At 65.3% G+C, this 10314-nt stretch overlaps 3 protein-coding genes across 3 annotated transcripts in view; all 3 read right to left on the bottom strand.

The window, feature by feature from the left end:
• EMIHUDRAFT_120985 (hypothetical protein) overlaps positions 1-1068 on the bottom strand; it is a gene marked incomplete at both ends in the record, with an annotated part of 6894 nt that extends 5826 nt beyond the window's left edge. Inside the window, one exon of the mRNA XM_005760421.1 lies at positions 807-1068. Within this exon, the coding sequence (XP_005760478.1) occupies positions 807-1068 (262 nt within the window). The remainder of the gene's footprint in view (positions 1-806) is intronic.
• Positions 1069-3521: 2453 nt separating this feature from the next.
• EMIHUDRAFT_120984 (hypothetical protein) lies at positions 3522-6200 on the bottom strand (the record flags this gene model as incomplete). The annotated part of the gene is made up of 4 exons (XM_005760420.1): positions 3522-3644; positions 3733-3818; positions 3995-4487; positions 5397-6200. 4 exons carry the CDS (start codon positions 6198-6200, stop codon positions 3522-3524), a joined length of 1506 nt encoding a protein of 501 aa, XP_005760477.1.
• Positions 6201-8626: 2426 nt separating this feature from the next.
• On the bottom strand, positions 8627-9827 carry EMIHUDRAFT_460012 (hypothetical protein). Its single transcript, XM_005760419.1, has 4 exons — positions 9683-9827; positions 9429-9456; positions 9187-9355; positions 8627-8909 (listed from the first exon to the last, which is right to left on the bottom strand). The coding sequence occupies exons 1-4, from the start codon at positions 9692-9694 to the stop codon at positions 8678-8680; spliced, it is 441 nt and encodes a 146-aa protein (XP_005760476.1). The 5' UTR covers positions 9695-9827; the 3' UTR covers positions 8627-8677.
• Positions 9828-10314: the final 487 nt, after the last annotated feature.

Genomic DNA, 10314 nt, shown 5'->3' with positions numbered 1-10314 from the left:
GTGGGGTGGCGCGGCGCGGCGGCGCCGAAAAAGAGTGCGAGGACAAAGGAGAAGCGGTAGATGGAGAAGGCGCCTGGCGACAGGCTCGGGGCTACGGGTATGGGGGACTCGCCTGGCGAGGGGCGGCGCCTTCTTTCTAGGCGCCCGGGACCCGACGCAGAAGGGCGCTTGTGTGTAGCCCCCCCCGATGGGGCGTCCTCTAAAAAAAGGGAGGCAGGGAGGAGGAAGGGAGGGAGGAGACAGGGGGGGGACAGGGAGGAGACAGAGAGGAGGCGCAGGGGTCGAGATGGGGCGAGTGGACGGGGAGGTGGCGGTGCGGCGGGGGCGGGCGGAAGTGTCGCGGAGGTGTCGCGGAGGTGTCGCGCAAGTGTCGCGCCTCCGCAGACGTCGGCGCAGCAGATGATCCACCCGTGCGGGTGCCTATTCACAGCTACAGCCGTGAGAAGAGACGCCGTCCACGCCTCCACCCATCTCCACCCGTGGGCGCGACCTCGACTTACACCAAAAGGAAGTGTCTAGGGAGTGTCTAGGGAGTGTCTAGGAAGTGTCTAGGAAGTGTCTAGGAAGTGTCGCGCGCCTCGACTTGCACCAGAAGCGGTCGTTCCAAAAGGACTCGGCTGCGTGAGGGGGGGTGGCAGGGGAGGTGTGTGGGGGGGGGGGAGGGGTCGTGGGGAGGTGTAGGAGGCGGAAGGGCCTGCGAACGGAGCTCGCGCGGCTCCTCCGCGACACCGCGCGCCTCTCCCTCACTCCTCTCCCCGCCGCGTCTCTCCCCGCCGCGCAGGCGGGACGGCTGCACTCGCGCTCACCCGAGCTAGACGCGCTGCCCATCGCCTGCTCCTTCATGTGCTCGAGCCAGCCCTCCGCGGTGCTGTTGTACCCGCTGCCGAAGAGGACGATGTCGCCACCGCCGCTCCCGAACGCGAGCGCGCACAGCACGAACAGCGACAGCAGCAGGATGTACGCCACGCTCGCCGCGCGGCTCGTGGTGATGCACGCGCAGCCGCAGGCCTTGCAGGCGAGAGCACCGCAGCAGGAGGCGAGTAGCGAGCCGCAGCATGACGCCGCCATGCTGAAAGGGACCGTGAGGAGGGCGCCCATCCTGGAGTCGAGTGCCTGCTCGAGAATATCCTTCCTCCCAAAGAATTGCGGGAATTCTTTATCTCTGACCCGGGCCATTTCGCTGTCTCTCCGCGGCACCGCCTTTTCTTCAGTTGCGAATGGCCAACTACACTACCGCGCAATGTCCAGCGCGGTCGACCCAAGGCCGGACTTCCGGAAAATACAGTGGGTTGCGGGCATTAAGAAAACAGGATTCGGCGGCACGCCGCCGTTTCTAAGCCTTTCCACAGCCCTCATCCACCCCACGCCGTGGTTTCTTAGCTCCGGCCGGCCTCCTAAGGATTTTAGGTAAGAGGTAAGCTGCGGTCCGCGAGGGCGATGCCAGAGTCTGCCGCCGAGTCGGCTCTCTGGATGACGGGAAGACGCACACACGCCTCCATCTCCACTCCACTCAGAACACCGTAGACTTGGAAAGTGACAAGTGCGCGCGCCGCAGGCGAAGAGAAATTTTGAGCTGGGGCTCCCGTTCACACTCGAGACTCGTGTCTGGCCTTTTCTCGGGGCCGCGCCTGCGGCGCGCCGTGGTTTCTTAGATTTTTGCGGAAATCTCTTGGTAGGGTTTCTTAATGCGACGTTTTCTTAATGCCCGCAACCCACTGTAGCGCTCCCGTGTCTTCTTTCACATACTCGAGGAAGTAAAATTCCTGAGCTAGCCGTGGCGGGCGTGCGCAATCGCCACCAGAAGTGCATCCTGGACATGAGCCCAGAGGCCGAGAGACTGCTCGGAGGGGAGTTCCGGCTCCATATAGTGGCGCTGGACGAGGAAGGAAGGCTCGCCGTACATTCTATATTCCAGAATGGCATTCTTCGAAATAGAATGGGCGCCGCAGCGGCCCGTAGCGGCGCCCCCTGCGTGCCCACGGCCACCCCGGGGCCATGGGACATCCCCCCGGCCATCGGGGATGCTTGGTTTATCCATTACCCCATTTACACGGGCTGTGTTGCGGCGCGCCTCGAGACGCGCAGCGCAGCGCAGCGCGCAGACCACAAACCAGATAAGAAGACGGCCGTGGCGACACCCGCTCTCTGAGCGACAGCCCCGCAAAGGGCACTCGCTCGCAGGCGAGGACTACGGGCAGCACAGGCAGCAGCAGAGCTGGCGGTCCGTCTCCCCGCCCGCTTAGCAAGTCGGCCCCAGCGTCACGGCCGGGACGGGCCAGGTAGGAGCCACCCGGCTCGACGAGATCGACGAAGAGGACGAAGACGAGGACGAAGACGAGGAGAGGACTACTCGAACTTGGACGAGGACTCAGGCGAGGCGCAGGACTCGGAGACCGGGCAGGGAAGCGAGGACCATGACTAGGTGACACGAGGAGTAGATGTGACATAGGTAGACCGCATTCGCGCTGTCTGCTCACTTCTGCCGCCCGACCCTTTCGCCCGCCCACCACTTGCGAGCACAAATCTCACACTTCCACTGCCCTCGCCACAGGCGGCGACGGACGGACATCCAAGGCTCGAACGGCGGCAGCGGCTCAACGGCTGCCGGCGGCCGTCGTGCGTTTGCTTTCGCCATACGCGGCCCCCGGCGTCTGCTCTGGTTTGCCGGGGCGGGGGGGAGGACTCTCATTTGCGGACTGTTGGGCTTCTCTGTGTTGAACTGGCGCTTGTCGCGAACCCCACCAGTCTGGCCGAGCGGCACGCTGCCGCTGGGGGCGTGAGGAGGCCGTGGGGGACGGCGGCGGACCCCATTCTTCGATGTAGAATGGGCCCTCACCGCGGCCCGTCTGCTGCTGAAAATGTGGCGTGTTGGGGGCTCTCCTGTGTGACTCCTCTGGCTCGCCGCGTTAAAGTGGCGCCTGTGTGTGACCAGCCTCTCAACCCCGGCAAGCGCCCCCCGGCCGCTGGGGCTGCGAGGCGGCCGGGTGAGCGCGCGCGAGACGCCATTCTACATTATAGGATGCCATTCTATAATATAGAACGGCCAGGTAGGGCTGAGACCGTCGCGAGGCCGGCGGCAGCGGAAGGAGAGGCTGGGCACGAGCCAGGAACAGGCTGGCCAGGTCCGCAGGTGGCTGCGCTCGGGCGAGGCGCGCGCGCGCATGGCAGGCAGGCCGAGAGGCTCGGCATATGGTGTACCCCCGAGATGTCGCGATGGCGGTCCCGCTTTTCCCGCGATCATTTCGTCCGTCCAATCGAAGGAAGCGCTGGATCGCCCATGTATGGAGTTAGCCAAACTTGCCACCGTTCTTCGTCCGGATTCGTGGTTTTTGCACGGTACTAGTGTGGGACCTTCGGCGTGTGGCCTTTTCTCCTGGCTGTTTTCCTCAAGTAAGCGGGTAACTCACTGATCCTCCACCGGATCCGACTGTCGACAGTGCTGGCAAACCGCATCGCGCAGCCGCACGGAGTCTCCGACAGCCATCCCATTGCTGCGAGCCATCCGGCTCATGCGAAGCGGCCTACTCCTTGATTGCGAGGCACAGCCAATGGTCATAGTAGTTATCCCCTCGCACGCTGCTGAAGAAGCCAGTGGTCCGCCAATAGTCAGAATCTCGCAGCGCCTCATCGACGGCCTTGAGCACCTGCTCATCAGCGCCTCATCGACGGCCTTGAGCACCTGCTCATCGAGCCGCCGAATCCGCGTGCGTTCCTCATAATAGCTTGTCTAACTTTGAGCTTTGCCACATCACGCCGCCGCTGCGACCGCTCGCGCTCCCTCTCCATTCGCTCCTTGGCGGCCTTGACTGCCTGCGGCCCTACATGTACATGCACACGCACCATGGGGAAGCCGCGTGGTGATGGTGGGTGGGGCGGGGAGGGATGGGAGGCAAAGCCACCCCCGGCATGCCTGCTTCAGGAACCGTCTGGCTGGAGGTGGCACCGGCAGCTCCAGCAGCGGCGCTCTGTGTAGTCGCCGAGCCAATGCTCGCACTTGTCGTCATCGCCGTGATCGCTCGCGCATCCCTCTTGCGCTCGGCGTCTTCGCTCTTGGTCCGCCTCGACATCTTGCTCCGGGTGTCGCGAGCAATACCATACATGCCCATGGCGAGCTCGTACGCCTGCTGGTTGCCACCTTCTGGCGGCGGCTTTGGCCTCTTGAGCCGTGACGGGCCAGCGTGCACACGGCCGCTATGTGTCACGGCAGGTGTCGCTGCGGCCTTGCGCTGGCGCTTCAAGGAGGCAGATGACTCATTCTCCGCCGCCCGCAGCAGCCGCGCATGCTGCTGCTTTCGATCGCCCCAGTGGTCCCGCCGGCTGCTCCCGCTGTCGGGGAGCCGGCGTTGCTTCCATTTGGCGAGCCAGCGATTCTGCCCGGCATGCCATTTTTTGTCGGTCTCGTAGTTGACCGAGCTGGGGGGGTGTCCCGCCTCCACGGCCGCTCGAATCTCGTCCGGGTTCAGCCGTCGCTTGGCCATTGGGCGGAGCTGGTGGTGCAAACGACCGAATCGGTGGGACGGTCGGAAACTGGTGGCGGTGGGACTTATAGGGTTAGATTCGGATTTTCGCTATTTGGTCGTGCGGTTGTGCAAGCGTCGGCGACGCGGGCCTTACGGGCAGAGCCCTTAGCCACCCTTTGTCTTGCGTGGTCATGAAAAACACGCCTGCAATGAGGCAGCGCTGCGCGCTCCTGCTTCTGATTATCGCCGGTGCGGCGGCGCTCCTCCCGACGCGAGGCATCGGTGCCGCTCCTCGATCCGCAGTGCCCGCGCGGAGCCTCGCGGTGCGGCTTGCGGAAGTGCCTGACGAGGCAGCGGCCGAGACGCCGGCGGCGGCGGCGACCGAGACGCCAGCGCAGGCCGGCTTCGGAGAGACGGGCTCGCCGAGCGTGCCTTCATGGGAGAAGATGACGAGCGGGAAGCTCACCAGCAGCGGCAAGGGCTACGATCTCAAAGGTCTCGCGATGATGGCAGTTGCCTTCTCCGCCGTCGGCGGGCTTGGGTACGTAGCGGGCCAGTTTGGCATCCGCTGAGGAGGAGGAGGGGGGAGGGCCTACGGTACGTTCGCCGGCTGGCGCCAGGGAATACGTCATGGAAATCGGAGGTCGGTTTGGGAATGTGCTGCAGTCTGTCTTCAAGTACTGTCATTCTCTTTGTGGACGCTCTGCACGTCTGCAGTGCTGCACACACTGTGGGCAGTTGGGCTTTCTCTATCGAAATACTGACTTGGGCATCTGCGCTCCGTCGTGCGAATGCCTGCGCGCATATTATCTCTTCTCTGTGCTCTGTCCCTCTGACCGCTCCTCCTAGTACGGCTTTGCCTACTCTAGAATCCAAGAGGCTAGAGGCCACACACCAGCACACCCTCTCCTCTTACACTCAGAAGAGACCGAAGACCTTGGGCCGGGCCGGGGGAGCCGCCGCCAGATAGCCCTCGCAGCCGTCCTCCGCGGAGAGCCAGAGGTTGTCCTGCGCGTCGACGTGCAGGTAGAAGCGGTGCTGGAGCGTCACCGCCTGGGCACCCCACTTTGCGCGAAAGGCGTCCGCCTCGCGAGCCAGGTTCCACTTTCGCGACGAGTCGTGCCCCCAGCCGTCGTAGCCAGAGAGCTCCTTCTTCGTCCAGCCCTCCGCGTCCTCCTCCTCGCCTGCGAGCGACAGCTGAAGCACCATGCCCATGCCGCCCGCGGCTGAGTGGACCTGCCGCACCTCGCGGCCGTGAAAGACGCGCGCGTTGTCGGCGGCGCCGGTTTTGTCGTAGCCGGCAAGCTGCTGCATCCGCCGCTTTCCCGCATCGTGCAGCACCGGCTGCTGCGCGTCGGAGGCGCCGCGAGAGGACACGGCGCTGAGGTGGCTGTGCAGCTTGTCGGAGAGGGCGAGCTGGAACATCATGCCGCCGCAAAAGTTGAAGGTGGCCTTGGCTTCGTGGAGGTCGACCAGAAATCCCGCCTGGGAAGCGGAGAGTGCAAGCCAGGGAAGCGGAGGGTGGGTGAGTGCAAGCCAGGGAAGCGGAGAGCCATACGCGGGCTCTGTTAGCGGGGTGGATGGCACCAGATTCCCGGCGTAGGAAGCACGGGTGCCAGGCGCGTAGAGATCGACGGTAGGCATGGCCTCTGCGGCACACTTGGGCGAGGCGCGCGGAGGACGGGTGGCAGCGCTGGAGAACAGCACGACGCCAGCAAGGCCGATAGGAATCAGCAGCATGGAAGCTCGAAAGAGCCTCCTGCGAGAGAGGATCGCTGGCCCTGGCTCGTGGGTGAATTCCCCAGCCCCGCTCCGTGTGCGCGAGATGCGTTAGAGACGACTCTCTCTCTCCCAACTGTGAACAGTCGTTATCTGTATATGCGCAGCTATTCATAGCAGCGCCTGTTGTTTGTGTGTGTATCCGCGCTCTTGGCGCGATTACGAGACTGACTAGTGTGTCGCACTAGTTGTACTTTTCGTAATAGTATTCCGCATTCATTGCGAGGGCGGACCACTCCTAGCGTGCAGACCGCGGGAGCTGGTGCCGCGGCCAGTGTAGACCTGGCCTGCGCTGTGACGCGCGCGCTCATCTTCAACGTGGAGCCAGCTGAGGGGTAACTACGTAGCATGTCTAGCAACAACCGTGACAAAGACATGCCGTCCGTCATCCAATGGGATGGGACATCTGGCCTTCCTTTCAAGGAGTGGAGAAGGGCAATTCTCGACACTGGTGCGGAGCGGACCGACGAATCCGGCTCCAGCATCGCGGATGTCTTCGCTGGTGCGGACATGGGAGTAGCCGCCGTCGGCGCTCCAGCTCTGCCTGCTGGCGTTGCACAGCATGCACAGAAGATGCAGGCCCTGCACCGCACCCGCCGCAAGCAGGCCTACGCCCTCCTGGTCAAGAACATATCGTGCAAGGACATCAAATTCCACCTTCGCGAGAATTTCTTCCAGCAGGGGGAGCAGGCGTGGCAGTACCTTTGCTCGATTGGGGACATGGAGCCGCAGCGCTCTGATGTCCGTGCGCACGATGCGGCGTGGGCAAAGATCAGCATCGGCGCCGACGTTGGCATCAGTGGGTTCACTGTCACCAAGCTCCACAGCCACATTCGCCGCGTCAACGCCGAGCGCCCGCCTACTCACCGCCACGACGAGAGCGAGATCGCTGTTCGGCTCCTCGAGTGTATCAACGAGAACTCAAAGCTCTTCGGAGCCGAGAGCCTCTCAGAGATCAATAGCACCGGGCCTCACAACGGGTACTTCTGGATTGCTGGCACCGCTGCAGGCGTCGGTGGAGTCCCTCCTGCAGTCCCTGCCCGACGTGACCTCGCCAGACTCGTCGCGCACTATTCCACCCACTGGAAGAACGCGTTTGAGAACGGCCACCTCGGCCCGGAGCAGCTGCCGACCGCCAGTGGGAGGCGGGCCTCCTCTCAGAGCGTCGGGCTGTCAACCGAGGCGAAGGCTGCTGCCATGCAAGTCGAGGCCATGCAAATGGAGCACATCCGTGCCATTGTCCCGCGTGGCGCCGTCACCACCACCGCCTTCGGTTTCTTCGGCGGCGCTAACGTCGACCAGTACGATTGCCCAGTCGTCCGTGACAGTGGCGCAAGCGACGATATCATCTACCTCGAGGATGGAAACGCTGTCGAGTCCGTCGAGATCGTCTGCCACAACTGCCGGGGCATCGGACACCCCGGACGCATGTGCCCTTCCGCCAAAAAGAACCGGTCGTTCGATTACGCGATCGCCCTTCTCGAGACGAGCAAGGCGCGGGCCGACGCCAACTCGAGGCGGGCCGGGGAACCGTCCGGCGGCCGGCGCAGCTTTCAGCGCGGACAAAGGCCACCGTTCCGCACCGGACGGCAGCCAGTCGGCCGCTCCTCCGCGCCTCGCGGCCCGCCTACCGCCGACGCCCACGCCACCGGAGAGCTCGACGGACTACGGACTCGACACTTTCCCGCCAGGCTTCATCGAGTCTCGTGGCCTCCACGCCTACCATGACGCCTCCTTCGGCAAGGCGCCACACTACGGCGGATGCGTCGTGATGTTCAACAACGGCGCCATCGACTGGAGCGCCAACAAGTCCAAGATCGAGGCTCTCAGCGTCGCCGAAGAGGAGACCGCCACCGCCTCCGTCGCCGCCAAGAAAGTCGTCTCCTGCCGGCTCATGCTCGAGGACGCTGGCCGAGCTGTCGCAGGACCCACGCCCCAGCTCGGTGACTGCAAAGCCGTCTTTGACATCATCGTCAAGCCCGGCTCTACTGCTCGCACGCGCTACTACGAACGTGCCACCATGTTTGTCAAGCGCCTCTTCATGCTCCGCCACGTCGCGCCGTACCTCGTCGGCACTGCTTATATGATCGCCGACGTCTTCACCAAGACGCAGGCGACGCGAGCTATGTTCTTCACCTGCCGCGACTACATGCTCAACGCCAGCAACGGCCCCGGCTTTGCTGTGACGCTCCAGGGGCAGGCTGCCCGGCTGTGGAGCAAGCTCGTCGCGACCGTCGGCAAGGCGTGCACACTCCCGTCTCCCGACTCCCGTTCCCCTGTGTCGTGTCCCTGATCGTCCTTCCAAGATCCTGCTCGTGCAGGTGGGGACCCTGTCCTTCTCCCATCCCTCGTTTGGGTTTGTCTGTTTTCTTTCTTGCTTTCTTTTTACTCCGCTCCACAGCACGCTCGGGCGCCGAGACCAACTTCCCGCCACACTCTCACTCGAAGCAGAGCGCCAGGTCGGACATGCGGAGCTGGCGCGACGCCTCCTCGTCGGCGCCGGCGGCGTCGTCGAGCAGCCGCTCCGCGTTGCGCCGCTTGCGCCCCTGCAGCTCGAGCATCTTCTCCTCGACGGTGCCCTGCACGACCAGCCGCACCACCGACACCTCCTCCGGCTGCCCGATGCGGTGGACCCGGTTGATGGCCTGCTCCTCGACGGCAGGGTTCCACCTGCGCGAAGCGGTGAGGCGAAGGGGGGGGGGGGGTGCGTGTGTGTGTGTGCTCACACTCACTCACTCACTCACAGCGACTGGGTGAGGGGGCGAGGGAGCGTGGCGGCGAGGCAGCGTGGCGGCGAGCGCGACGGGTGGCGAGGGAGGCGGAGGCGCGCGTGACGGGTGGCGGGGGAGGCGGGGGCGAGGGAGGTGGTGAGGTGGGGTGAGGGTGTGTGTGTGTTGTGTGGGGGGGTGCTGGTGAGTGAGGAGGCGGGGAGGGGTCTTGGCCCCACCACGGGTCGAGGAGGAAGACGCGCCGCGCCGCGGTCAGGTTGAGGCCGACGTTGCCGGCGCGGAGCGAGAGCAGCATCACCCGCACGCGCCGGTCCTCCCGGAAGGCGGCGAGCGCCTCTCGCCGCTGGTCCAGGCTCATCGCGCCGACGAGCCGGACCGTGCGCACGCCTAGTCTCGACACGCACCTCCCGTCTTCCACCTCGGGGACACCTCTCCCCCGCCGCCGCCACCGCGCACGCGCCGAGCTCGCGCTGCACCGCGCGCTCCGCCTATGGCCCACGGGGAGGAGGGGTGAGACGGCGAGGAGGCGGAGAGGTCGGCAGGGCAAGAGGGCGGGAAGGGGGGGGGGGGGGGACACGCTCGGCAAGTCTCGGCAAGTCTCGGCAAGTCTCGGCAAGTCTCGGCAAGTCTCGGCAAGTCTCGGCAAGTCTCGGCAAGTCTCGGCAAGTCTCGGCAAGTCTCGGCAAGTCTCGGCAAGTCTCGGCAAGTCTCCGCCAGGTCAAGCATCCCAACCCACTGCGAGAAGACAACCGCCTTGAGCGGCCGCCGGACATCCCCGCCCCCAGCACCTCCTCCGCCGCCCCCATCGCCTCCGCCGCCGCCGCCGCCGCCGCCGCACTGATCGGCGAGCGCCTCCTCGCGGAAGTCTGCTCGCAGCTCGGAGAGCAGCGCCTACCGAGGTGCAGCCCGAAATCGAGCCGGAGGTCGAGCCGGAGATCGAGCCCGAGATCGGGCCGTAGATCGGGCCGAGGGGCACACGCGTGCGGCGGCGCGGGCGGCGCCTCAATCTTGGCCGAGGAGCGCCACTCTTCCGTGTCGAGGTCGACGCTGAAGCGCGAGGCGCGCTTGAGCGTGAGCAGCTCCGAGCGGTGAATGAGCTGCCGGCAGAGAGGGCACGAGGCGCGGCGCCCCTCGCCAAAGCAGTTCAGGATGCACTCGCGGCAAAACGTGTGCGCGCACTGCGTCGCGACCTAGTCGCGCCGCCAGCCAGGCTGAGCTCGGCGGGATTCTCGCGGCGGACGGCGGGGCGCGGCGGCCGCTGCGTGCGGACCGGGTCGTCGAGCGGCTCGAGACAGACCGGGCACTCGCTTGCCTCCCCCTCCGCGTCGCCCGCGCCCCCGCCGGGG

This window comes from Emiliania huxleyi, assembly GCF_000372725.1.
Source record: "Emiliania huxleyi CCMP1516 unplaced genomic scaffold EMIHUscaffold_758, whole genome shotgun sequence".
Taxonomy (NCBI): Eukaryota; Haptophyta; order Isochrysidales; family Noelaerhabdaceae; genus Emiliania; species Emiliania huxleyi.
This window is presented reverse-complemented; position numbering and strand designations above follow the sequence as displayed.

What these genes read in the sequence shown, in the direction of transcription:
- EMIHUDRAFT_460012 (XM_005760419.1), bottom strand. An exon ending in CGCGGTGCAGCGCGAGCTCG is followed by an intron (nt 9,356 to 9,428) that starts GCGCGTGCGCGG and finishes TGTCGAGACTAG; the next exon opens with GCGTGCGCACGGTCCGGCTC. An exon ending in GTCTTCCTCCTCGACCCGTG is followed by an intron (nt 8,910 to 9,186) that starts GTGGGGCCAAGA and finishes CGCTTCGCGCAG; the next exon opens with GTGGAACCCTGCCGTCGAGG.